At 37.3% G+C, this 26,099-nt stretch overlaps 1 protein-coding gene across 1 annotated transcript in view; it reads right to left on the bottom strand.

Annotated features, from left to right (window-relative positions):
* The window catches only part of cdc5l (CDC5 cell division cycle 5-like (S. pombe)), a 12,121-nt gene extending 5,248 nt beyond the window's left edge, over positions 1 to 6,873 (bottom strand). The window contains 13 exon segments of the mRNA XM_043263480.1: positions 1 to 150; positions 1,125 to 1,205; positions 1,346 to 1,510; positions 1,592 to 1,754; positions 2,803 to 2,951; positions 3,032 to 3,220; positions 3,724 to 3,868; positions 3,976 to 4,194; positions 4,646 to 4,745; positions 4,820 to 4,947; positions 5,402 to 5,563; positions 5,685 to 5,788; positions 6,656 to 6,873. The exon segment at positions 1 to 150 is cut by the window's left edge and continues 93 nt beyond it. Of these exon segments, the coding sequence (XP_043119415.1) occupies positions 1 to 150; positions 1,125 to 1,205; positions 1,346 to 1,510; positions 1,592 to 1,754; positions 2,803 to 2,951; positions 3,032 to 3,220; positions 3,724 to 3,868; positions 3,976 to 4,194; positions 4,646 to 4,745; positions 4,820 to 4,947; positions 5,402 to 5,563; positions 5,685 to 5,788; positions 6,656 to 6,700 (1,800 nt within the window). The 5' untranslated portion in view covers positions 6,701 to 6,873.
* Between the last annotated feature and the right edge of the window lie 19,226 nt (positions 6,874 to 26,099).

Here is a 26,099-nt window from a genome sequence, read left to right as displayed (position 1 = left end):
CCCCTTCTTGGCTTGCGCTTCGCTGAAGGGGTGATGCAGACAGTCGAAGTGGATCATGGTGATCATTTCTTTCTTAATGAGTTCTTCAGCCTGCTGCAGGTCTGTCAGCGGCGGCTCCACGTTATGAGGCCGGAGTATAGTCTCATTCACCTGAAAACACACACACGGCATTAGTTTAGACTTCCCTGTAACCTAATGAGGATAGATAGTCCTACACACTGCAACAGCTAATAAGGTTCTGCCCCACATTACTGTGCAATATAAGCCAGCACTAAATGACTAAATGAAAGTTTAAACTACTAAACCTGAAATTAAAACTACGTATTAAAAATGTGTAGAACTACAACTACAAAAACACTTAAAACTGGGAAGAAATAAAAAGATTAGACAAGAAGTGTCACATTTGCAACTAAATAAAAAAAAAAAAAAAAAAAAAAAGAATTATAATAATTAAAAACAATTGTAATAAATAATTATAATAAAAATAATAATAAAAAACAATTGTAATAAATAATGAAACAATAAAAATTGTAATAAAAACAATAATAAAAATAATTGTAATAATAATTATAATAAAAATAATTGTAGTATAATAAAAATATATATTTTAAAATATTTTTATATATATATATATATTTTTAAATATTTTTATATATATATTTTTTAAATTTTTATATATATATATATATATATATATATATATATATATATATATATATATATATATATATATATATATATAAAGTCTTATTTTTTTTTTACATGTGTGAGTTATTGAATATAATGTCAGAACATTTGCTAACTGAAATAAAAAAAGAACAAATATTACGAAAAGTGAAATGAAGTGAAACGGAAAAATAAATATAGTAGTCAACATTTGAAGTGGATCAAAAGCTTTCAAAGTTGTCCTCAAACCTAAAACCAAAATGCGTTCTTCTCTTAGGACAAGTTTGATTAACTTTTTTGATCCACTTCAAACATTGGAAAAACAGCAATAAAAAAAACAAAATGAGACGCATGGAAAAAACAAACAGTAAAAACAAATGATTAAATACTATAACTATCAGAGTTTTGGGACACGGTGATTGAGGTGTGTGTGTGTGTGTGTGTGTGTATTTCCTCACCTCTGAAGGTCTTGGTAAATCTCTCTGAACTGACGTGTGTCTCTGGCGCAGCTCCTTCTCCCTCTCGGCTTATCGGGCGACCTGTGGAAATATCACACAAGATAAACAACACCTAAAACAAACATATAAACACTAAACAGCCCCCTCTGGGTCCCGAGCGACGGCCGTGTGTTTACAGATCTCAGAGAGCAGCGTTAGAAGGAGCTCGTCGGTTAACGGACCTGTTTACGGAGCTCTATCTCGGCCGCATCCTCCACAAAACTCTCGTCCACCTCGGCTTCCTCCAGCTCTTTCTCAGCGTTTTCGGGAAGAACGATCTCGAAGTCATTTTTGGGCACCGGGAGAGACATCAAGCCCAGCCGGAGCTGCTCGCGGGACTCCCTTTGCTGGAACAGACGGAAAACATCTCACCACGACTGGTTTAAATCTCAGGTGAGGTCAGGCTCGTTATCGCGGGCGTTACGCACCAAGTGTTTGGCGAATGACGGGTCGCTGTAGTCCACGCCACCCTCCTCCGTGTTGATGTTGAGCTTGTCCCGCAGCGGGGTCCTGCCCGGGGTCACTCCCACCGAGGGTTTAGGAGTCATCCCGCCGTGAGGGGTCATGCCCTCGGCTCCGTGACTGGGGGTTCTGGGAAACCATATGCAGAGTGTCATTATTCACGCGGCTCATTACCTTTGAAATTTAGCATATGCTTTAATATCACAAGACATTAATATTCAAAAGTTCAAAAGTTTGGGGTCAGGGTTTGGTAATGCTTTTAAGTTTCTTATGCTCTCCGAAATGATCAAATAAATACATTTTACAACAGTATTAGTATATCAATATAGTTTATAATGTCATTTGTTCTTGTGGCGATCCTGCAGAAATGATCCTAACATAATCTGATATGCATAACACTTCAGGATTTTTTGAAAAGTTAAAAAGAGCAGCATTTATTTGAAACAGAAACCCAGAGTAATACTCCAAATGTCTTTAATGTCACTTTTGATCAAAAGAATGTGTTCTTGCGGACTTTCTTATAATAAATAAATCTTACTGACCCAAAAGCTGTAATGAAATTTTAATTATGTATCAACGTGTCAATTACAACAAGCCTGAAATTTAACACACTGCATCACTGGCTTTTTCCATTAACATTTATATCATTAATATTACTTCTGGTTTATGCAATATCTAGAATTAGCTTTTAATTTTATTTCCGTTTTTTGGTTTAATTTTAGACAAGAGTTTCCAGGCATTTTTTTAAATATTTGTTTTTAAATATAATTTATTTTTATTTCAGTTTGAGTTTGTTACGGTTAACTGCTAAGGTAAAAAAAAAAGAGGAAAAAAAAAAGTATTTATATTATTTTATTTACTTCAATTAATGAAAGCAGACCAATCATAACTAGCCTGAATGTAGTGAACTGCATTACTGGGTGGTTTATACATTTATATTAATACCTATTGCTATATTATACACCATTGCTTTGTGTTTCTCTTGGTAGTGTTTTATTAAAGCAATAAGCTGCTCAAAGCAACGCATTGCAGTGAACCTTGACAAAATCACCACAATCTTGTGTAGCTTTAACACGGTGTTTTATTTTTGAAGACATTTAACGCGATGACTCTAAGTCTGAACGTTCTAAGCCACGTTTATCGTGTGAAAGTGCATATTTTCATGCAGGTTGGGTACCTGAAGGGTGTAGACAGCACCGTGTTGGGCGTCTGGACCACCTGTCTCTGTGGTGTGACGCCAGAGAAGTCGCTCTCATGCAGGGGGGTGTTCAGGCCTCCTTTAAGAGGAGTGTCCACGTTAGTAAGTGCCATCAGGTTCTGGGCTTCCTGTGAGGGTGAAAGCAGCGAGCAGTGAGACTCGGGGTACAAAACGGACGCCTTGAAAGGTACGAGGAACTGGACCCAACCTGCAGGATCTTGTCCTGTGCCGCAGGAGTTCTGGGTGTGCGCAGAGCCATGGAGTTATTGGTCACGTTGTATTCGGACAGAAGAGCGCTAGAGGCAGAGTTTGTGATTCCAGACTCCTCGGCGGTCTGTCGGGCGATTTCGCTGGCCTGACCCAGCTTCACAACCTCCTCCAACTCAGCATCAGAGATCTGGAGTTCAAAAAAACAGATTAACAAAAATAAATCAGTAAAATTCAGTTTATGCAAATGAAACTAACATTTATTAAACTATTATAATAATTATAAGACATAATGAGTGGTTAATCTTTTTTAATAATTAAATATTATTAATTAATATTTTAAATTCAGTTTATTTAATGATGTGCTTGTCTATTTTTATACATTTAATTTAAGCGATTAATATTTATATACTAATACAGCATTTACTCATGTGCTTTTGTCATTTCTATTAGTTTTTTTATTCAATTTAGTGGTGTTTTATACACCATTTTAGTGTTTATGTATATTCTGAATTCTCTTTTCATTTCATATTGTCAGGATTTATATTTCTGTAAAGTCGTCATGTAATTTAAAAGGTTTTTTTGCAAATGTTTTGTTTCACATTTCCGTTTACGCTAATAGCACAATGTTTCACGGTTGTGTAGATGTTTTTTTTTTTTTAATGAGGCAGTACAGTCTGTGAGATCTCTGACCTGCGGCGCCGGAAGCACCAGTTTGCTCCTCTTCTTTGTAAACTCTGACACTCCACTGGTCTGCAGGATGGCCGAGGGCAGATCGGACTCCTTTTTCTTCTTGATCTTCTGTCTGTCCTTCTTTCGGTCGCGATCCTCCTTCTCACTACACACACACACAAAAAAAAGCACAGGGGTGATCAAAAACACGCTCACTCAGGACACCGAACTCCCGCAGCTCTACAGGAAGAGGCGCGTCTCGGCCTCGCTCACCTCCTGAGTTCTCCATCGAGATGCTGCTGGCGCAGTCGTTTGAAGTCTGGTGCCAAAGGATCGTACTGCTCCATGGACGTATCGTAGAAGCCCTGCGCGGGTTTCTTCTCAAACGGGATCTCGGCATTATAGTCGACACCTCTCTTCTTCTTGCGCTTCCTCTGGATGTCGATGCCCGCGGCTCGCAGCTCCCTGCGCTTCTGAAGCGCCGCCAGACGACTGCGGAAAACAGAAAAGAGCGAGGATGGCTTCATAATTAACATCTCGAGCATGACGACGAGCAAAGTGCCCATTACGACGCCATCACCGGCGCATAAATATATACGAACGGCGTTCAAAAGTCTTAAAAGGTCCCTTCTGCTTTCCAAGGATGCATTGATAACTATTTGAATAAACAGTTTATTCCTGTAATACAAAGCTGGATTGTCATCAGCCACTGCTTCAGTCTTCGGCGTCACGTGATTGATTTATCATCAACACGCTGACGAAAAGAGCTTTGCTGCTTAACGTTTTTGGGACCCTGTGATACTTCACAAGATTCTTTAATGAATAAAACGGTAAAAAGAACAGCACGTGGTCAAAATAAGCATCTTTTCCAACAATACAAGTCCTTACTATCACTATCGTACAGTCTGACAAACACGTGCGTTCTTATAAGAGCAGATCTCACCGTGCTTCCTCCAGCTGCTTCTCTCGGGCTTTCCGCTTTGCCTTCTTGCCTTGCGTGTTGGCCAGACGAGCTCTGGCTTCAGACAGCATCTCCAGCTCATCTGCACACGAGGTTTACGGATGTCACGCCTTGTTGTTTTATAGCGTTGAAGCTGATGGTTTTACAGACACTCACCTTCATCCATGTCCACAGGGTCAGGTCTGGCTGGTTTGGTCTCAGGGTTTGGGTCGATCTCTCCCGGTTTAAGCTTGCGAGGGTCATCGCCCACGTCGTCTTCATTCTCTCTCTGAGCGGCTTTATCTCTGTGATCATAGAGAATTAACAAACAAATTCTTCATCAACAACAACATGACTGCACTGAGCTCGAATTAGAGACTGGATTGTGAAAATTAACTGATTTATATCGAATTTTTTTCATTTTTCACTTTGTTGTTCGTATGGAAGCTGGGCACCACCAGAGGATTAAAAAAAAAAAAAAAAGACAACTTTTTAATTTCTCAATTCTGACTTCTCGCAATTTCCGAACTGTAAACGAATTCTGCCTCGCAGTTCAGAGTTGACTTTTTTTCCTCAAAATAGCAAATAACTCAGCAGCTGCAAGAAGCAAAGTCAGAATTGGGAATATTTTGTATAACGCAATTGTGACTTTTCAAAGAAAGCTTGACACACATGTGTGTCCGATCCAGTGGAAAAATGCAGGTTTACAATTGTCTCTGCAAGTCTGAATTGTGAGTTTTATTTAAAAAGCGTACGTACAGCAGATATTCGTAATGCTCCAGACACTGAGCAGCCGTCCGTCCGATGATGGGGGCGATCGTCCTCCACTGGGTGGGCATGAGTTTGGCCAGGTGAAGAAGTTTCTCCTCTTCCTCACGTGACCATTCTGTTTTCTTGATGCTGGGATCCAGCCACTCGTACCTGTGAGAGAAACATCACATCCGGCATATGAGAACAACACGCGTGTTTGGGCATCCCGGCACATTCGAATGCGCCTGCTAAAAACGCCGGTTTTGAGATACTTTGAGTCGCATAAACTCACCATCTGGCTTTACACTGCTTGGCCGATTTGCGGTGCAGCAAGGACGCGATTCGAGACCACTGATTTTTGCCATATTTCATTACAGCAGCTTTGAGAATCTCATCCTGTTGATAAAACACACGAACGATTGAGGAAGAGGTCTTGGATAACACGTCGGGGACGCGACGGCAAGGCGACTTAAAGGACAGATTACTTTTCTAATCTCACTTCAGCTTCGAAAAGCTTTTTTTATTCTAACGCTGTGCTTAAATAAGGATGAAATTATTTTAGGATTGAACGGCTAACTTCCACCATGAGCAAATATGAGCCTGATAAAATGTTCTTTCGAAAGTCAGTGTACTTGTTTATCAAGAAGATAAGAGTGTCAGGGAGAAGAATGTTAAAATATATATATATATAAAATATATATATATATATATATATATATATATATATATATATATATATATATATATATATACATATACACACACACACACACACACACATATATACATATATATATATATATATATATATATACACACAAAAATATTTGCTTTACGAGTTAATACACGTGCAATTAACAATAATATTTAACTTGGCATTTGATAAACAATTATTAAAAACTCATATTTCATCAATCTTAGTATTTTCGCGCATTGTTTTGAACAAGATTACAAGTTACAATATAAATTGTGTGGTATGCATGTAAATTGCAATTGCAAGCATGTTTTTGGCATTTTATTCATTCTATATATATATATAAAAAATAGTAAACACATTTTAGCAGAAGCTGAAGGCTGTCCACATCACAACATACAGCGAACGTTATAAGGAACGGAAGGAAGTCAATAAAAACACAGCAGTGCGGATATTTGCACACATCCCAATAACTATTCACCAGGTGAAGTATAAATGCCTTTGATGAATATAACGGTGGTGATTATTGGAGTTTTACGGCTGAAATATTGAGTGTTTTCTAAACAAACCTCAGTGTTGCGCCACACGCCTCCTTTGATCATAATCCGCGGCATGTTGGCGATTCAAAGTCTTCACACGCGCCCGCGCACAAAAATCTTCTTCTGGAGCAAACGCGTGAAATTAAAAAAAAATAAATCGGAGAACAAACGTTGAGTTTGAGCTGCAGCACGTTAAACTGCAGGTGAGGGAATCGAAATGGCTGCGGGCGCACAGAACTGTGGGAAACAAGTTCTTCTTCTATTGATTCACACGCGCTCTGTCGTGTTCCTTCAACCCAATACCGCCCCCCGCGGCCGAGAGGCGAACGACAGGCTGAACAATACAGTTTAGGTTGTTTTTAATCATTTTTTTCGCTTTCCTTTTAGTTTTGTTAGAGTATATTTTTTTATTATTGCAGGGTACTTTGGTAAACAGTGTTGTTTTAATTGTTCTTAATAAATAAACAGACAAAAATGTGTGCTTATACCAATGTTTCTCAACCCCGGTCCTGGGCCCCCCCTCCAACACTGTCTCTTTTATCTGTTAAAGAATTATCTGTCACATCCATTTCAGGTCCTGTTGTTTCTGTGAGAGATCATGCGTTAAATCAGGTGTGTTTGATAAAGGAGTGCTGGGGGGTGCCCAGGACCAGGGCTGAAAAACACTGCTTTATACAATGATAAATTATATAAAAAAAATAGTATAACAAATAGTAGGATGCATTGTTTTAAAAGCGGAAATTGTATATAATACATCTAAAAATATAATTATATTAATAAGTATTGTTCCTGAAATAATTACCTATATAATAATAATTGAATAAAGCTACAATATGAAAATATTGATATTTTAAAAATTTAAATAATAATAATAATAAATTATGTGTGGCTTTTAGTGTCTTATAATTGTATTATTTTAGTATTAAAGTTTTGCATTTCATTTTTAGAATTTCTAAGGTATATATATTTTTGGACAAAATGTAAAATAAATAAATAAATAAATAAAATATATATATATATATATATATATATATATATATATATATATATATATATATATATATATATATATATATATATTTTTTTTTGTTAATAAAAACTGATGTGTAAACAATTCTGTATTTATAATGTGTTGTATTTATTTACAGATTGATTGCATTTGATCAGTATTATATTCAATTAGTTAGAAAAAAAAAGTTTGAATGATTCAAAACTGATGTTAAAAAGTATTTGAAAACTTGAAAGCAATAAAATATATGCAATTTTAATGATGCAGTTACAGGTTTTTTTTTGTTTTGGACATGCATACTCTTGCCTTGATTGAAGCTACCATATTTTTGGATCTGATTGGTTGATTGATTGACTGATTGACTGATTGATTGATTGATTGATTGATTGATTGATTGATTGATTGACTGATTGATTGATTGATTGACTGATTGATTGATTGACTGATTGATTGACTGATTGACTGATTGATTGATTGACTGATTGACTGATTGATTGATTGATTGATTGACTGATTGATTGATTGATTGATTGAAGTCATAGAAAGCTCCACTTTAAAAACAAGTTCTATAAGGAGTTGAGGAGCAGCTTGAGGTGTGGAGCTGAAAGCTGAAAGACTTCAGAGCCTGTGCCACCTGACACTCGGCCGGATGTCTTCAGACGCCTGGAAGGATGTTTGATGTGTGATCGAACAGAAGGACCCGATGTTCAGCTCTCGGCTCCAGAACAAGCCAGAAGCTTGTCTCGCCTGAAACATCTCCTTCCGTGGGATTTCATTTCCTCAGTTCGGAGAAAACTGCGTGTTTCAAGTTCAGTTAATTTCTAACGCGCATCTCGGAAACAACGGTAGGGCTGTAGACGGCATAAAGTGTCAATAAGACAAAACGGTAATGAGGTACTGTACGTCGCAGACAACACAAAAACAACAAAAGTATAGCCTACCAGGAACGAACCACCAAAAAACAACTGCAAAACAGCATAAAGTGTATATGAAGAGAGAAGCCAACATCACAGTTAATACAAAGAAAGAGTTTTTTTTCAGCTGATGATGATAAAACATTGACATCCAATCAGAATACACCACTCTTCAAAGAGCGCGAGATAACGCTTAAATAAAACGGTATAGTGATAGGATAAGAGACTATTGATAATAGCCTAAAGGGCCATATGAACGCTAATATTATCATTATGGTTATCCTTAAAGGACAATACGGACTCTAAACATGAACCGGATGTGAACCGTCTTAGATAGTTTTTAATTCAGAGTAACAACGAACCCATCCGTGGTTTTAGTGGTTACATTTAAAAGGTGTAGCCTGTAGATGGTTATAGATATTTGCAACCAAATGGTCGCGCGACCAGCTGAGCAGAGTTTGGCAAAAGAGGGGAAGAATGAGAAGAATCTTTACGCTGTTTTGCTATCGACAAAGAGAATTAGCTCCAAAAAAAAATCCTTTGCGAAATTTCCATCCAATCAGGCCTTTTACCGATAAAATGGGGTGCGTGATGAAAAAAAAAGAAACGTATTGTTGCATAAGTTTTGGTGCAACGCCAAAAAAATGTTGCCCTTGAGTTGTTTCCATACATCATTCCATCTATTGCGCAAATTATATTGCATTTGAAATAAAAAATTTTAGTTTCGGTTATTTTAGTTATCATAAACGAGAGACGTTATTAACCGACAAGAGTGTTAAATGACAATTAAATTAAATTCTTAAAATGTATACGTCGCTGGAGCCCATTAGGAATACTTACATTTGTTTCCAGGTATTGATTTTTGCAAAAAAAGCAGCAAAACGTGAAGATCTGATCATGAGCTGAGGAAAAAAAAAAAAAAAAAAAAAAAATATATATATATATATATATATATATATATATATATATATATATATATATATATATATATATATGAATAAAATGAACAAAATGAAAGAAAAACACTGCACCAAATAGTAGTGGAATTTTAGTTAATTTTTGTGGTGCGCCTTTAATTTTATTTCCTTTATTTAGCCAAGTTTCCATCCAGTTTTTGCGCAAAAAATATTTAGCGCTCGAAATCTTTTAGTGACATAGCTGATGGAAATGCCATTACAGTACATCCGGTCCATGCCCTTTAAGGATAACTATAATGATAATATCGCGGGAGCTTCATTCGACTCGAGACACCCAAACTAAACAGCACGGATGGCAAAAGTGTTTCAGACTTCTCTGAATGCATCACAGGCGACAGTCCAGCGATGGGCCCTATAGAGACTAAACAGGCCGCCGTCGACATTAAAAAGCAGCGCTCTCGTGCCAGCAGAGGCCATCAGGAGCGATAAAGGACACACAAGAGCCCCCGGGCCAAACATGAAGCAAATCCTCCGAGCGGGTCATCTTTTCTGACTGCTAATGTCGAAAATGAAGAAAGCCGCAGGAAGGTTTTCTTTCGGTGAGCCGGAGGGAGCGTGAGGAGCAGAGATAGGAAGGACTGATCGGCCCCCGCTGAATTTGAAGAGGCTCCTCACCAGGTACAAAGCCGATCTGGACCCAATTCAAAACCTTGGGCAAAAATGCAAAGAGAGCACATTTTTCCTAAGAAACTCGCTAAGACGCCTGACGTCAACAGAACTGTAAAGCTGCAGTATGCAGAGCACGCTTTAAGAGGAGGATCGTTTCACACCGCCATCGTCAACTGAAACGAGCTTTTACCAACGAAAGAAAAATCTGTAGAAAAAACAAAAAATTAGCCGTGACTGAATAAAATATCAAAATGCAAACCTCTTTTGCTTAAGTGCTTGAGTAATAAATAACTGAAACGTAATAAATTAAAAACCAAACCAATATGTAAAATTTGTGCTGCCAAATGATTAATCGCAAAATAAGTTTTTTTTGTTCAAATATTATATGTATAGGTACCGTGTATATTTATTATGTATATATACACACCCATACAGTAAATATTACATGCATATATTTATATTTTTTACATTTTTTTACATATATTTTTCATAAATATGTACATGCATGTGATTGTATTTATATATATATATATATATGTATATATATGTATATATATGTATATATGTATATGTATAGTACACACATATATTATGTAAACAAAACCTCTTAATTTTTTTATTTCACTAAAATAAATAAAACTTAAAGATGTCGAACACCCAACACAATGACTCAGATTTAACACAAAAAATGCAGTGTAAAATAAATATAAAAATATAAACTATAATAGTACAATAGTGAGATTATAATCTCACTGATCCAAACGGTAATTATAGAGCGCTTCCTACAAATAAGGATGTCATTTGTCAAACAGTTTTTTAATAAAAAAACCATTAAATGTGAAACGTCAATCAGGGCATTCTGGGAATGACAATTTATGTCTTCCCTCCAAACTCTGGCATAGCTTCATCATTTTTCTCTGTAAAATTACACGAAAAGTCCCCTATTAACTTATTAACAGTCTTTTCCCATTAAAGCGATGATTATTTTTACTGTGTAGATCAGGATGTTGTGGGCGGATTTCGGCACGCCGTTATACCGTTGCCAGGGTCTTCTGGGCGGTTACTAGGCGGCCACGTAACCATTTTAAGAACGTTACACGTTCTAAGTGTTCTAAAAAGGTTTTTCGACGACGGCGGAATACGTCGAGATAAGTGCAACGTTCCCGCAACGTACTTTAAACGTAATTTCCGTGACCTTCACCGGTCAAAACGCCGTGAGTTTCCTGCGTCTAGATATATCCAGCTGAGCTCCAGGAAGACATTTCCAACGACAAGCAGGTCTCTGGCACGTTTAATTCCTCCGTGCTGGTGTTCGGCGCTCCGTGTGGGAGGAAGTACTGTAGTGAATTGGGATTAGAGATTACAGCGAGATGATGCGATTTAGAGCTTTGAGATATAATCTGCTTATAGTCATATTGTGCCACTGCGCCGAGCTCATTAAAACCAATAAACTTTAAACCAATAAAGTCGACGAGCTCAAAGTGAAATTCAGCAACCCAGGAGGAGAAATTAATCTGCTCAACAAGACGGCACGAGCGTATTCACACTCGGAGAGAAACAAAACCTAATTATGTTTATTAACATATTATTACATTCATAAAAATTATGAGATTAGGTCTTTATTAAGAGCGCTACTGATGGGATGCGCAGCTGCAACGAAGCCACAGAATCGCTTATTGACCGCTAATCATCGCATTTATTTTTATTTTTCGCCATCACACACAATGTGAATCTTTTTTTTTGGAAAACAATGAAATTTGAATCTTTAAAGATGCTGCTCCATCAGCCATCTACATTATAGATTGTAATAAAAGTTCACGTTGATGATTTCTAATGGCTTGCTCAAAAAAAAGATGGCTGAATTTTTTTTTTTTTAAACTTGTATAAATCTAAGACCACTTCACTTAATAATGCCGGGATTGAAAGAGACTTCCAACCAGCATAACAGAAAATGTTTATGCCCCTATTACAGATTTTTGAAAATGATCTTTTATGCGGTGAATGAATACATCTGACGAAGTTTGAAATCTGAAAAAGCGCAGCATGTTTAAAGTCATCTCTCAAAATAAAGAGTCGGCTCTGAACCATTGAAACGAGTCGTTTTTGAAACGAATCCCAAAGCGTTTTATTTTGACTTATTAATATTAAAACATTAGCACATTCCCCTCCCGCTTGTTGTTTTTTTTTCACATTAATCTGAACGAAAATGCACATTTTTTGCCGCTAAAATAAATGCATATTTTAAAACAATGAACGTTTTTTGGCCTTGCGTGCATGTCAACCCAAAATAGCTCAGAGATTAAAACAAACCAACAAAAAACTATCATGCTTATCATTAACTGAACCAGACTTTCCTTTCTGTGTTAAAATTAAAGTATATATATTTATAATCAACTCCTGTTCATATGGCCCAGCTGCAAAAAGCTAAATAAATAAAATAAAATAAAATTTAATAAAATAAAATTTAATAAAATAAAATTTAATAAAATAAAATAAAATAAAATAAAATAAAATAAAATAAAATAAAATAAAATTAAATTAAATTAAATTAAATTAAATTAAATTAAATAATAAATAAAAAGCATGCAGGTTATATTCCAGATAGCCATGTATAACAAACTAACCAAAATTTTTATTATTTATTCACTGAATTTTTTCTCAGGTTTTGAGAAACGCAAGTGTGTTGATTTTTACTTTGCAGTAAATAAAATGTAAACAAACAGGTACAAAAAGAAGGGGAATCACACCTTTGTCTGCTCTCATATGCTTCCCCCCCCTCTTTCAGATTGGCGTTGTTGTGCGTTTGATCTCCTTCATCTTTCTGTTGATTAAAAGCAGAATTGAAAAATCCCTCAACGCAGAGCACAACAAGAGGAATCTAATAGGCATGCAGAGCTGCCAGCATGTGTTTACAGTCTTGGAGCCTGATCAATAACTCTTCTGCCTGGAGGAGGTCAGCTGGCTGGAGGCGGCTCATTGATCAGACAGGAAACAAACCTGAGAGAGGCTGCCAGTGGCTCAGCATTCACACACACACACACACACACACACACACACACACACACACACACACACAGGTGCGCAGTCATTAGCATACGACAGACTACAACAACCATCGCAGCTTTGAGATATATATGTTACATGCAATCACTTTCCTGTGATGTATGGTTGCAGCACTTTTCATGCAACCGACTACATTAAAATCATATATATATATATATATATATATATATATATATATATATATATATATATATATATATATATATATATATATATATATATATATATATTTAAGGATGCAATGTTAACATAAGCTTTCCAACGTGCTGAGGTTTGTGGTACCTGGTGGTATTTTTTTACTGTAGCAATTTTACATCTTTTTCCAGTAAAATTAAGATTTTTTTTTATAGCGTAAAATGCACTTTGCATTTAATGCGTTCGTGCACGCGCCCTTTACCAAATACTAATGTCACATAATTTGCTTTATGTAGGAAACTCTCTAAACATGTAAATAAAACCGAAATGATAAAAGTACAATTCGTGAGAACATATTGTACATGCAGGAATAATATTGCGGTCGTTATTACTTTGATTACGGAAATAAAATATTTTTTTGTTTTTGATCAAGCAAATGCGACCTTGAAAAGCATATTCATTTATCTTAAGTGTAGATGTTAACAACTACAAAAATACATACGGTTATTGAAATGCATATAGATTTTACGCATATCAATCAATCGATCACTTTTATATAGTGCTTTTAATAATACAGATTGTATCAAACTGTTAAAAAAGCATATAACAAGTGACAGAAACACCCATGATGCAAGGCACAGCGGCAAAACCAGCCAGTTTCAGTCGAGTGTCAGGAAGAGAAAGGTAAAAGATCATATAGAAATAATTTATGGCTTGATATTATAAGCTGACGTCTGGGGAAAAATACTTTGGCAAGCCGATCTATTGACGGTGCGAGGGCAGCTTCTGCTTCGCTCTGACGTGAAACGCCTCATCTGTTTTTTTTCGCCGAGTGTTTGACCATAAATATCCTAAGAAAGCCGGCGGTAATTACGTCGCATTTTGTTGAGAGACTGTCAAGGTGAAACTTTAGACTTAATATTCAGAGCTCATTCTCAGCTCCATTATTCAGCTCAAGCACCTGTTCTCCCTCATTATCATCCGAGTGGAAATACTTGCTTTGACTCCTTCACTTTAGCGGAAAAAGAAATAGTGAGCGAGCGAGACAGAAAAAAGGTAGAGGAGTGTCACAGTCATCTGTCATCACGGGAATCGCCCGCCTGACCCAAACCTGCAACTAGACTGATTGATTCATTAAGATCTGAGACACCGTCTCGAGGTAACATGAGAGTCGTGCGCACTAGGACGTGGACAAGAACGCCTCATTAAAGTGTTTGCAAGGCTTCTCTGTATTGATGTTCCTCAAACGTTCTGGTTGAGGTCGGTTCTGAACCAAATCGTTAAAGCGATGCAGTTAATTCAGGCTGAATTGCATAACGTACAGACTCCAGGTGAAGTCAAACGTTCAGTCTTAAGTGTTAAAGTTTGGGAAGGAGCGCCTCGGTGGCTCACGCTGTTAGACTCTGCAGCTTTCACAGTGTAATGGTGATAAAGAGATCTTCAGATCTGCATACTGAATTGTCTTTCCCGCGCTGATTTGCATACTGAATTGTGATCTTGGTCTTTACCATGGTCTGACTGATCAGTGACTATTATATAATACAAACTTTTACAATTGTACAGTAAATGTTTACAGGAAATGCACAGGAGGATATAAATAAAATAAAATAAAATGTAAAGTGTGTATATATATATATATATATATATATATATATATATATATATAGAAGAAGAAGATGTTTCATTTTATACTTTACAGTTTATACTTTATTTATAGAATTTTATATAAATTGTGTGTATTAACTTATATAAAATATTAAGTTACATGAACTTTTTATATTAAAAATATATGTAAATATATATATGCGTGTACTGTGTTTATGTGCACTAAACTAATATTTATACACATCTATATTTATTATTATTTTCAAATATGCATAATATTATAATTTTGATCATATTTATAATTGTTTATAAACATTAAAACAACAACATAAAAAAATGTAAAATTCATAATGATTTTTTTGCAATAAAATTACATCCAAACATTTAAGATACATCCAAAATCATACACACACACACACACACACACACAAAAAAAAAAAAAAAAAAAAAAAAAAAAATATATATATATATATATATATATATATATATATATATATATAAAAATTTATTTATTTATATATATATATATATATATATATATATATATATATATATATATATATATATATATATATATATTATATACATTATAAGTAATGCATTTATATATATACAATAATTTTAACAGATGCATGCATCATACACTAAATGGCATTATATTCCCTGCTCAGTGTACACTGTAAAGTCCAATAATTTGCCTTACTTATGTAGTTAGTTAGCTTTACTTAGTTATTATACTTACTAGGTTTTATGAAGTTAAACAGTTTACTTACTGTTTTGAGTGACACTTAAAACATTCAAGCAGCTACAAAGGAAGGAAAGACATTAATAAAGCAGTGAGAGGCAGCAGTGCACTAATATGTTGTTAATGCGCAACATAACAGCAGAAGAAGAAGAAAAAAAGAGTCTTAATAGACTTTTCACTCATTCCTCCGTGTCTGTTGAATTCACTTGTTATCTTCAATGTTGAATTTTCAATATCACATAAACATCGGTTCCCTTCGGTTGTGCACTTAGACCTTTGTCTATACCGTTATAATTTTCCTGCTATTAATGCAGCATTGCAACATGAGTTATTTCATTCGTTTTCACAGCGCAGCAGTAAACACTACATAGGGACCCTATAAAGTGACCGTGTTGATTCTGGTGCATCGCTATTTACTCAGAACCAGAGCCCAAAACTTCAACTAATTTCGAACCTCAGTACGGTTGCTTCCTTCAGGAAATGCGAATCTAATTTCGATAAAACGCTCTTTTGTCACCGTGCAATTCTTAGCGCTCTCTTTCTCTCACGCAGCGTCAAACTGCGGCTAATTCAATCAGTCTGAGCCGGGAAACAGCGAACGTATGCAGAAATGACAAAACTAATCACAACTAGTCAGCCGGCCTGTTTTATTCATATGCCGGGGAATTACAAATTAAAACTTTAGGATGCTCGGGAACGATTGCGCTCCTGATACGCGGGCCGCTAAAAGCACACTGATGCTAATTATTATCCTCCGCGAAACAACAGAATCTGTGTTTACAGCCGGCGAAAGCCCAATTTGTCTGCTGTTAGAGGCGGATGCATTATTAAAGCATAATGCAATGTGCATGAAACGCTCTCTTTGGGCCTATTAAGGGCGAGTAATTATTCAGAAAGTTTGGAAAGTTCTCCAAGCATCTCTTTTGCTGGGGGTTTCTTACACGCCGGCCGGTAACAGAGCCGACTGGTCAACCAATTTCTTCAGACTACATGAAGATGTTCTACACTTCACAGACAAGCGACAAGCCCTCCGCGGAGAGCGAGCCTCTGGCAAACACGCCTGACAGCTGCCAGTCATCCTCAATCATTTACCAGCATCACAGGCAGAACCGAGAGGAATTCTGGGTAGCATGTTAAACACGGCCTGCGAGAGGCTGTTTATTCTTTCTCCAGCTTCGGGCAAAGTGTTGTCCGCCCGAGATGGATGCTACTTCAGGGACCGACCGAAAACTGCTGTCTTTCATACAAAAAAAAAAAAAAAGCTGAGGCTTCTCACAAAAATACACGATAACTGTCAAAACTTGTATATTTTGTGACATGCACTGGTTTTGAGATGTTGTACATGCCTGTCCGGACTTTCTGGAGACACAGAACTGACACTTTCCAGCACTGATGTGGATTTATCCTCAAACTAAACAAGCAAAGTTGCGATTCAAGGCCCGTGGGATAAAATCATAACAACAGGTCAGCAATAAGAAAGAAAATACCATAGTAACAGCATCTTTACCATGGTATTCCACATTGAGGTGCTTTACAAGGTTTTGCATGAAGCAAGTGAAACATTCACCGAAAACAATTCTTAATAAAAAAAACAAAAATACACAAGCTTACCAGATAAATGTGCTTTTTTAAAAAAAAAACAAAGGTGATGTATTTTTACTGGAAAACACAGCTTTGAAATGATTTGTTTAGTTGAAGCATTTGCACTGTACAGTAAAATGGACAGAAAAAAGGACTTATAAAGCAGTTATTAAATAAATACATATAAATAAATAACAACGAATAAATAGATAAACAAATAAATACATAATTTCCTATTTTTGCTATGTTTTTGCATCTTTGCTGATGCCGCTGTGTTGAAATTAAAATAATTTTTGAGCCTATATTTTCAATATTTCTTTTCTTGAAAAAATCCAATTTCTGAATACCAAAATGAAAAAATCCAATATCCAACAATACTGAATACCAAAATAATAAGTAATAATACCAAAGTAAATATATATAGACAGCCATCCTTATATATATGAATATATATATATATTTATATATATATATATTATATATATTATTTATTTATATATATATATATATTATATCTATATATATATATATATATATATATATATATATATATATATATGTGTGTGTGTGTGTGTGTGAGTGCTTTTGTATATATATATATATATATATATATATATATATATATATTGTATATATATCCATAATATACGCGCTCCCCTCTCCTGTTATATTTATTTATCGGCATCCTAGCCGTATCCGGGTGCAGTCGTCGCCTGGACTGTACGGGGTCCCACGACGCGCTTGTCAACGAAGCTGTGTAGGAAGGCTTAAAACTGAGTGAGGAACAGTCAAACGCCGCCAGACCTACCCTCCTCTCGAACAAAGTGAGGTTGTGACAGACAGGTTGTGACTCTCCCCAGCGTCAACCCAGGCGGTCGCCGCCACGCAGGAGTGCTACCTTCCTCAACCAGGCTCCAGCAGTCGGAGTGGCGGGGCAGGGATTCCTCTCGGGCAACTCTCCTCTCGCACCGGGACAGAGAGAATTAGTCGGAATGCTCAACCAGCCACCGGGTAAATGACAATAAGCAAGCGTCTTACCCTTCCTGGTGGCTGAAGAATCGGCATGGGTACCAGCAGAGGATGACGTCATCAGATGTCGCCCCACTGTGCGCTCCGCCTTGCCCGCATTCTCCACCACTGTGACGGGAGGAAGACGACAGACACAGTGGGCGTGGCGTCAGGCCTCGGAGAGGCTTTTATTAACAAAAACCAAAATAAAGTGCAAGGGGGAAAAGTGTCCAAATAAATGGGAAACTGGTGCCCTCGTTGTGCTTCTGGGATTGTGGAAGGTCAGGTAGTGTTCCAGGGGCAGGGTCCAGGTAAGGGGGGAGAGTCGGCGGTCGCAGACGCGCTCCCCTCTCCTGTTCGGGGCGCGAGGGGCGGCGGCTTCTTCCGCGGCATCTCGTCGCTTCTTTCCTCCGGTCGTCAGAGATTTAGGGATTTAACGGCTCGGCATCCTGGCCCGTCAGCCGTATCCGGGTGCAGTCGTCGCCGACTGGACATGGGGTCCCACGACGCGCGCGCTTGTCTAGCGGGGGGACGAGCTCCTTCACGCACCCTTCCTGGACCCACGAGGACACCAGCGTGCATGCACGGGGAAACCGGTCTCCCGAGGAGAGGCGCGCAGGGCATTTAACGGCGGCGGTGACAAGGCTAAATCCCCTTCAGGTGTGCCTCGTCACACGCCGCCAGAACCACGCCCCTCCTCTCGAACACACCCACTCCCGTCGGGAGCCTGGTGAAGGGCGGCGAACAAAGGACGGGGTGATGGTGACAATAAAGAGGAGGGGCAGCCGACTCGTCACAATATGTGTGTGTGTGTGTGTGTGTGTGTGTGTATATATATATATATATATATATATATATATATATATATATATATACAGTACTGTGCAAAAGCTGTGAAGGAGGCTTAAAACTGAGTGAGGAACAGTCAAAACCTGCTACCAAAGTGAGGTTGTGACAGACAGGTTGTGACTCTCCCAGACAGAGATTTCAAAGTAGACTGGGGTTTCAAGATGTGCTGTTCAAGCTCTTTTGAAGAATCGCAAAGAAACGGGAAACGTTGAGAATCGTAGATGCAGTGGTCGGCCGAGGAAACCTAGTGCAGCAGATGAAAGACACAACCTTCAAAATCAGAAGACGTCCAGCAGCTCAGAACTGGCAGAAACCAGTAGGACCCATCTACTGTCTGGAGAAATCTTGCCGGATGTGGTCTTCATGGAAGAGTTGCAGCCAAAAAGCCACACCTCCGACGTGGGAACAAGGCCAAGCGACTCAAGTATGTACGAAAACATAGCAACTGGCGTGCAGAAAGATGACAGCAGGTGCTCTGGACTGATGAGTCAAAAATTGAAATATTTGTCTGTAGCAGAGGGCAGTTTGTTCGTCAAATGGCTGGAGAGCGATACAATAATTAGTGTCTGCAGGCAACACTGAAGTATGGTGGAGGTTCCTTCTGCAAATGCAGTTGGAGATATGGTCAGGATTAATGGTGTTCTCAATGCTGAGAAATACAGGCAGATACTTATCCATCATGCAGTATTATCATGGAGGCGTGTGATTGGCCACACATTTATTCTGCAGCAGTACAATGACCCCAAACGTACAGCCGAAGTCATTAAGAAAAACAAGATGTACTGGAAGTGACGGCATGGTCCCCACAGAGCCCTGATCTCAACATCATCGAGTGCGTCTGGGACTACATGAAGAGACAGAAGCATGTGAGAAAACCTATATCCACAGAAGATCTGCGGCTTGTTCTCCAAGATGTTCCTTCAAGTACCTAGAAGAATTACTGCTGTTTTGAAGGCTTTTTGTTCATTTATGAAAATAAAACGCTGTACTGTATATATCTGCACCTGTTTTATTTGCCTGACAGAATTCTCAAACTGGAAAAGGCCACTGCGTCACGAAACGACCTCAAACGGACTAATTACTTGACGTTTACGCGCTGATAACCTTCGCCTATCCAACCGTCACTAACAGACTCGAACTTTCGCTGCAGCGTTCTCAACTTCAGGGCAGAGCCGTGATTTAAAGCAAGCTGACAAAAGCGTGTCCCGCAGCAGCGAGTTGTTTACAAGTTTGGTAAAAGGTTGCGCGGGCCCCGCCAGGGCCGTCAGGTGCCGGTGACGCCGTCAATCACGCAAACGGACAGGCAGACTCCACCGCCGCCGGCTGAACTCAATCAGCTGAAACATCACAAACCCATCCGCGAAGACCACAGACACAGATCCATTCATTTCCAGCCGCTGTGTGGGATACTTTTCCCTCGAGTTATTACTCTAATAACTGGCGCGTGCCGCGCGTTTTGTACTGTCTGGCGATTTGGAGTGAGGAAAGTGAGTTAAGCGTCAATGATAAAGAATATTGCACAATTGCCAAGTCATAAACGAGTCTTGCGGGTGGCATTTAGCGCCGTCTTTTCATATGAGAGCTGCATTTGATGTCTTATTCAGTCTGGATGTAATTGCTTTTTACTCCCGGGAGTTTTGATGCTTCATCGCAACACGCAATTTATAAAAGCTTTAAACACCACATTCAGAAGAAACCCACTTGACCCCACAAAAAACAGGCACATTTCATTTTCCCGACGTACGTTTCTTTGCAATTTTAGAACGTCAGAACATCTTAAAAGCGATAAGTGGAGGTTCCTCGAGGACCGACGGGCACGAGATTTCTCCGCCACGGCCATTTTTTTCGCCGGCACGTCTGGGTCTGAAAAAAAAATCGAATCGCAAAAATGTTTATTCATTCGCTTAGTTGAAAAACAACACGTCCGAGAAAGTTTTTATTTATTCATCAACGAGATTTAAATATATTTACATGCATTTACATAAATGTTTCAGAAAAGGTGCATTCATGTTGGCGTAATCCCATTTTTCACCATCACCTTTTTGTATTCGCTCGCCTCGTTTCAATGGCCATGCAGGCTTAGAAGCACAAATATTCCATATATTCTCTAAATTAATAGGAGCTCATAAAACGCCACGTGTAATATTTATAATATTGGAGAAAAACAAGTTTTAAATGGATTACAGCACGCTGCGTGTCAGTATAGTGATGAAACTGAATTTCATTCCACCTATGCATTTATTATTACTATTATTATTCATATTTGCATAATGTTAAATATTTATAAGTCCCCCTAAAGTCACAAATTTTATTCCTTAAAACTCAAATAATCAAAAAGAAGTATTTCAGTAGGTCTTCCACGAATGAAAGCCTAAAAAAAGCTGAAAATCCGAGCAGAAAGTTTTCATTTATACATTTTGGCATTGATCATCCTCCTAAACAATACAGCTATATAAACATCTGCATTCAGATAAACAAGTGTGTCAAGATACGAACGCGTGAGGTCTCGTTTTCTGAGAAACTGAACAAAATGAGTTCGTTTAAAACCCGTTTTCCCTTCGAACGCAAATTCGAATTTGATTTCCGAGCCCAACGGTAGATATTTGTTCGTGTTTTAATCATAAACTCACTTCATTTCTTCTTATTTCATCTCCTCTTTCTTCCTGTAATTGTATTTTGCTGAATTCATCACTGATGAATTTGCGCGTTTGTCTTCATGCATATTAAAAACTCGATTTTCACTACGAGGGGTTTTTTAAAAAATCGTATTTTCCCAGCTTAGGCCCAAAGTATCTAGGTGGCACTGAAAGATCACCATGCATGGTACCCCAGGGCGATTCAAATAACACTATGATACCTACGCAGACAAAAAAAATTGTATTATGATGGTAAACACCTCGAAACAGCGTGAATCTTTTATGCCGGCTCACATATTGCTGATTTTCGGTCCTGTACGCGCAGTATTACGTCTTCTATTACGCGCTCGATTCATTGGGCCTCCGATCTGCCGGCTTTCATAACACTTGTCATCTCATTTACTGGTTTGCGAGCAGCTGTCAGCGACACTACAGCGTAACCGATCCCTCGTACAGATGTGCTCTGAGCCCCGAGTGACAGGAGCGGGATGTGGAAGGGAGATTTGTCAGTTTTAGGGCAGACCAGCTTAGCGGTTTTTCCCCACACGAGGGCCTGGACGCCATCTGACTCGTAATCGCGGCCCGAACCCTGCGACGAGAGCCGGAAATGTTCGAGGGGATTTTAAAAACAACGTATAGCGCACGATGCATTTTTTTTTTTGCGGTAGTGCCATCTCACTGTAAATGGTCTCACTGAATAATAAAAATACATAAAAAGACACGAAACAATGATTTGAGCCCAAAATGAAAAGCTGCAACACACATTCATAGCCATACGAAGCTTGTTTTATTAAGTATAGCACATCTGATTAAAAAGTGCATAAAAGTACGGTTCGGTGTGTTGAATTTTGTGCTTGAATATAGTGAGCGATACATTAAATACGAAACAAACAAGAAAATCATGAAAAAAAACATTCCTTTACTACAGCCATTCAAGAATTCAATAATACAAAATGGTCTTAAAATAATATATAATGTTGTCCTGCATTAGATTCTCTTGGTGATCTCTTTTAGTAATACGATAAATGTATTATTATTATTATTATTATTTATATTTATTCATTATTTAAATGGCAAAATACATTTGTATAAAAACAGTATTTCTTTTATGCTATAATTTAATATAATTAATAATATACTTAATTATTATAATTATAATTTGCTTGCCTATCATTTTTTAAATGCAATGTGAATATGAATAAAACCCCGAAATAAATGCGGTTCTTAAAAACTCTTTATTCATTCAAAAAGGTGTCACAGGTCACAACTGTTTTCAACACTGATAAATAATGTTAGATAAATGATTTCTGAACACACTGGGGAAATTATGCTAAGAATTCAGCTTTGCATCACATATATAAATTATATATGATTTTTTTTTTTTCATTTTAATATTTTACAATATTGCATTTATTTTTTGCATTTGTAAACAAATAAATGCAAGCATTTCAATTCCGACTTTTGAACCGCAGTACAACTCGGTGAAATAGGACATGTTCTGCATGAGATCCTCATTTGACTCAGAATCATATTTACAGCGCTCTCTTTTGCGAGACATATTGCTGCTCTGTGAATCTGGGAGCTTCACGCTGCTCTCATGTGGAGCGTGTGGAGATCTCCGGGAGCTCACGCTCTGATGATTTACTCTCAGCCACTTCTGCAGAGATTAGCCGGGCCTAATGCGTATGTAATGTATTCGGTCTATTATTACCGGCCCTCCGCCGGAGAAGAGAGGAGAAGCGGACTGATAAAGTGTCACATCCACGAGCGTATTAAAGTCCTTTTCATATAAATACCGTTATGCTGCGCTGATTTTGATTGCCATTAACTGGCTGATAGTTGGTAATTATAGCCGAATAATGATTATGCATTACAAATGTATGACTGCTGGACGTCTATCAGATGAGATTAAGTCTACTGTATTATCAGCGAGAGCTTTTGTCTTTCACACAGCCATTTGTCTGTTTAGCCTTCATTTGAACAGTCCGTATGGCAGATTGCATTAGTATGTGATTTTCATGTGATCAACCTGGACCTGCATTAGTTTTAGTACCTCTGGATCCTGAGAGCTGAGGAGTTTTGTTCATTTCATTTCAAAACTGACATATGCGTAATGTTTTTTGTTTTTTTTTTACTTTGTATATTTTACATATTCACATACTTTTTTTCTTTTTACCTCATATTCTACTAAGACATTTTTATTTAGTTTCTGTATACTAACCATTTTATTATTATACTTGAAATAAAAAAATGTATTTCATTTTATACTTTAAATATTTTATTCTCATTTATCCTACTTTTTTTATTTTATTATAAAATAATAAAACATGTTTTTAATGTAAGTGTAATTTAAATATATTTTTAATATCCTATAATTTTTTTCTTCTATTCTTGTTTTATTTTATATATATATATATATATATATATATATATATATATATATATATATATATATATATATATATATATATATAATTTTTTTTTATTTCAATTTTCTAATGGGAATATAATATAATACTGATTTGTTTTCCTTGTATTCTTTTATTTTATTTTACTGTGTTGTGTTTTTAGTTAATTTAAAACATTTTTTATTTGTATATATTTTAAACATTTTCAAACACATATATATATATATATATATATATATATATATATATATATATATATATATATTTTTTTTTTTTTTTTTTTTTAATCTTCACATATATGAACATAAAATTGCATATGCGTTTATTGCATTTAATTAATTATTAATCAATATGGCAACTAATTTTCTGTATGTTTTAAGATGGAGAATGCAAATGCGAAAAAAGGCTTACACTGGTAGTGCTCCTATTCCGTTCAGCTCTATTGGGCTTAATGATTTTCACAAGCTGTTAAAAAGCCACAAGTAATCATTAAAAAATCATTATATTCCAGCTATATAATGATTATTTGTCTGCGGTGTGTTTGCACTTGTCTTGTTTGGTGAATATGTGTGTTTGTGAGCGTAAACAGAGCACCTTATCTGAAGTTGTCAGGCTCAAGCCTCAACAACAAATCCATGTCCTGCTGCTCGACAGCTTCAAGGACAGATGCACATGTTAGTCCAGGAGAAAATCACACTCGACGGCCCACTCTGTCAAAAAACATCCAGCTCGGATTTATCCCCGAAATCAAAAGAGAGAAATAAGACATTCGGTTAAAACCAAGCCTAAAAATGCATTTTCCTCACAATTAGCATATTTCCCATCCAGTTGTCATGAGTGTAAAGCGGAAAAACGGTAATTAAAAAATCACTTAGCTCACCCAAAAATTTTAATTCACCATCGTGTTGTTCCAAACCTGCATGAGTTTCTTTCTTCCATTAAATACTAAGGGGATATTAGGAAGAATGCACCCAATAGACTTTTACTATTACGGCATAAACGTACCTGGGTGCACCGCGTAGAGAGTCACAAAATACGTACCAATAAGTACATGTTATGATATTATTAAATATTAAATACACTGGGAGGATTGAAAATGGAGCCTTTTGAACGCTAGCGTCACACATATCCAGTGTTTTCATGCATACCACTGCAATACATACCTATATCAACGTACTAAAAAATGTGCCAGGGTTAACGTATTGAACCCGTATTTTTCCGGGTCAGTGGGAAGTCAGTATCTTCCTTTGTGGATAAAGTATCACTGCGAAATGCAATACAACACTTCAGTGATTAACAACGAGGGTTTTGTGCAAAAACACATCCGTAAGACACACACCCACCCACCTAAGGACCCGAAAAGCGTGCAGTCATTACTGTCCGCTCTCTCAGCTTATTTCCCCTGGAAACACCGAGACCACGGTATAATGACAGGCTGAGCTCATTCTTCAGAGCTTCACCGCTGAGACCGGCCGCTCCTCGCTGAAACTTCACCGTGCGATTTATGACACTTCTTCATTTCACATCGGGTTGAGAGTTTAGGGAGGGTCATGCAATAATGAAGCTGGCAGCACTGCATCTTAAGCAAACCCAAGGTGTTCCCATAGCAGACGAACAGCGCTGGACGCAACAGCTGTAGGAAACACAGATTTGGCTTCTGGTGAACAAATGTTCTTTTACGGTATCATCAAAGTTGTATCGTCTGTAAAGCGCCCCTATTATGGATTTTTGACGATGATTTTTCATGCAGCGCGTAACGCAGCAATTAAAACGTAAAAATAAAGTTATTGCATCTCAAAGGAAACGAAATGAATCGTTTTTTAAAAAGAGTCCCAAGCCGTTTCATGTTGACGTTAATATAAAATATTAGCGTATTTCCACCCACACGTTGGTCTGAATGAAAATGCAAATTCATTCTTCACCACTAGGTGAAGC

Source organism: Puntigrus tetrazona, chromosome 17 (genome assembly GCF_018831695.1).
Source record: "Puntigrus tetrazona isolate hp1 chromosome 17, ASM1883169v1, whole genome shotgun sequence".
Classification (NCBI taxonomy): Eukaryota; Metazoa; Chordata; class Actinopteri; order Cypriniformes; family Cyprinidae; genus Puntigrus; species Puntigrus tetrazona.
The sequence above is the reverse complement of the archived record's forward strand: the minus strand, read 5'-3'. Positions and strand labels throughout refer to the sequence as shown.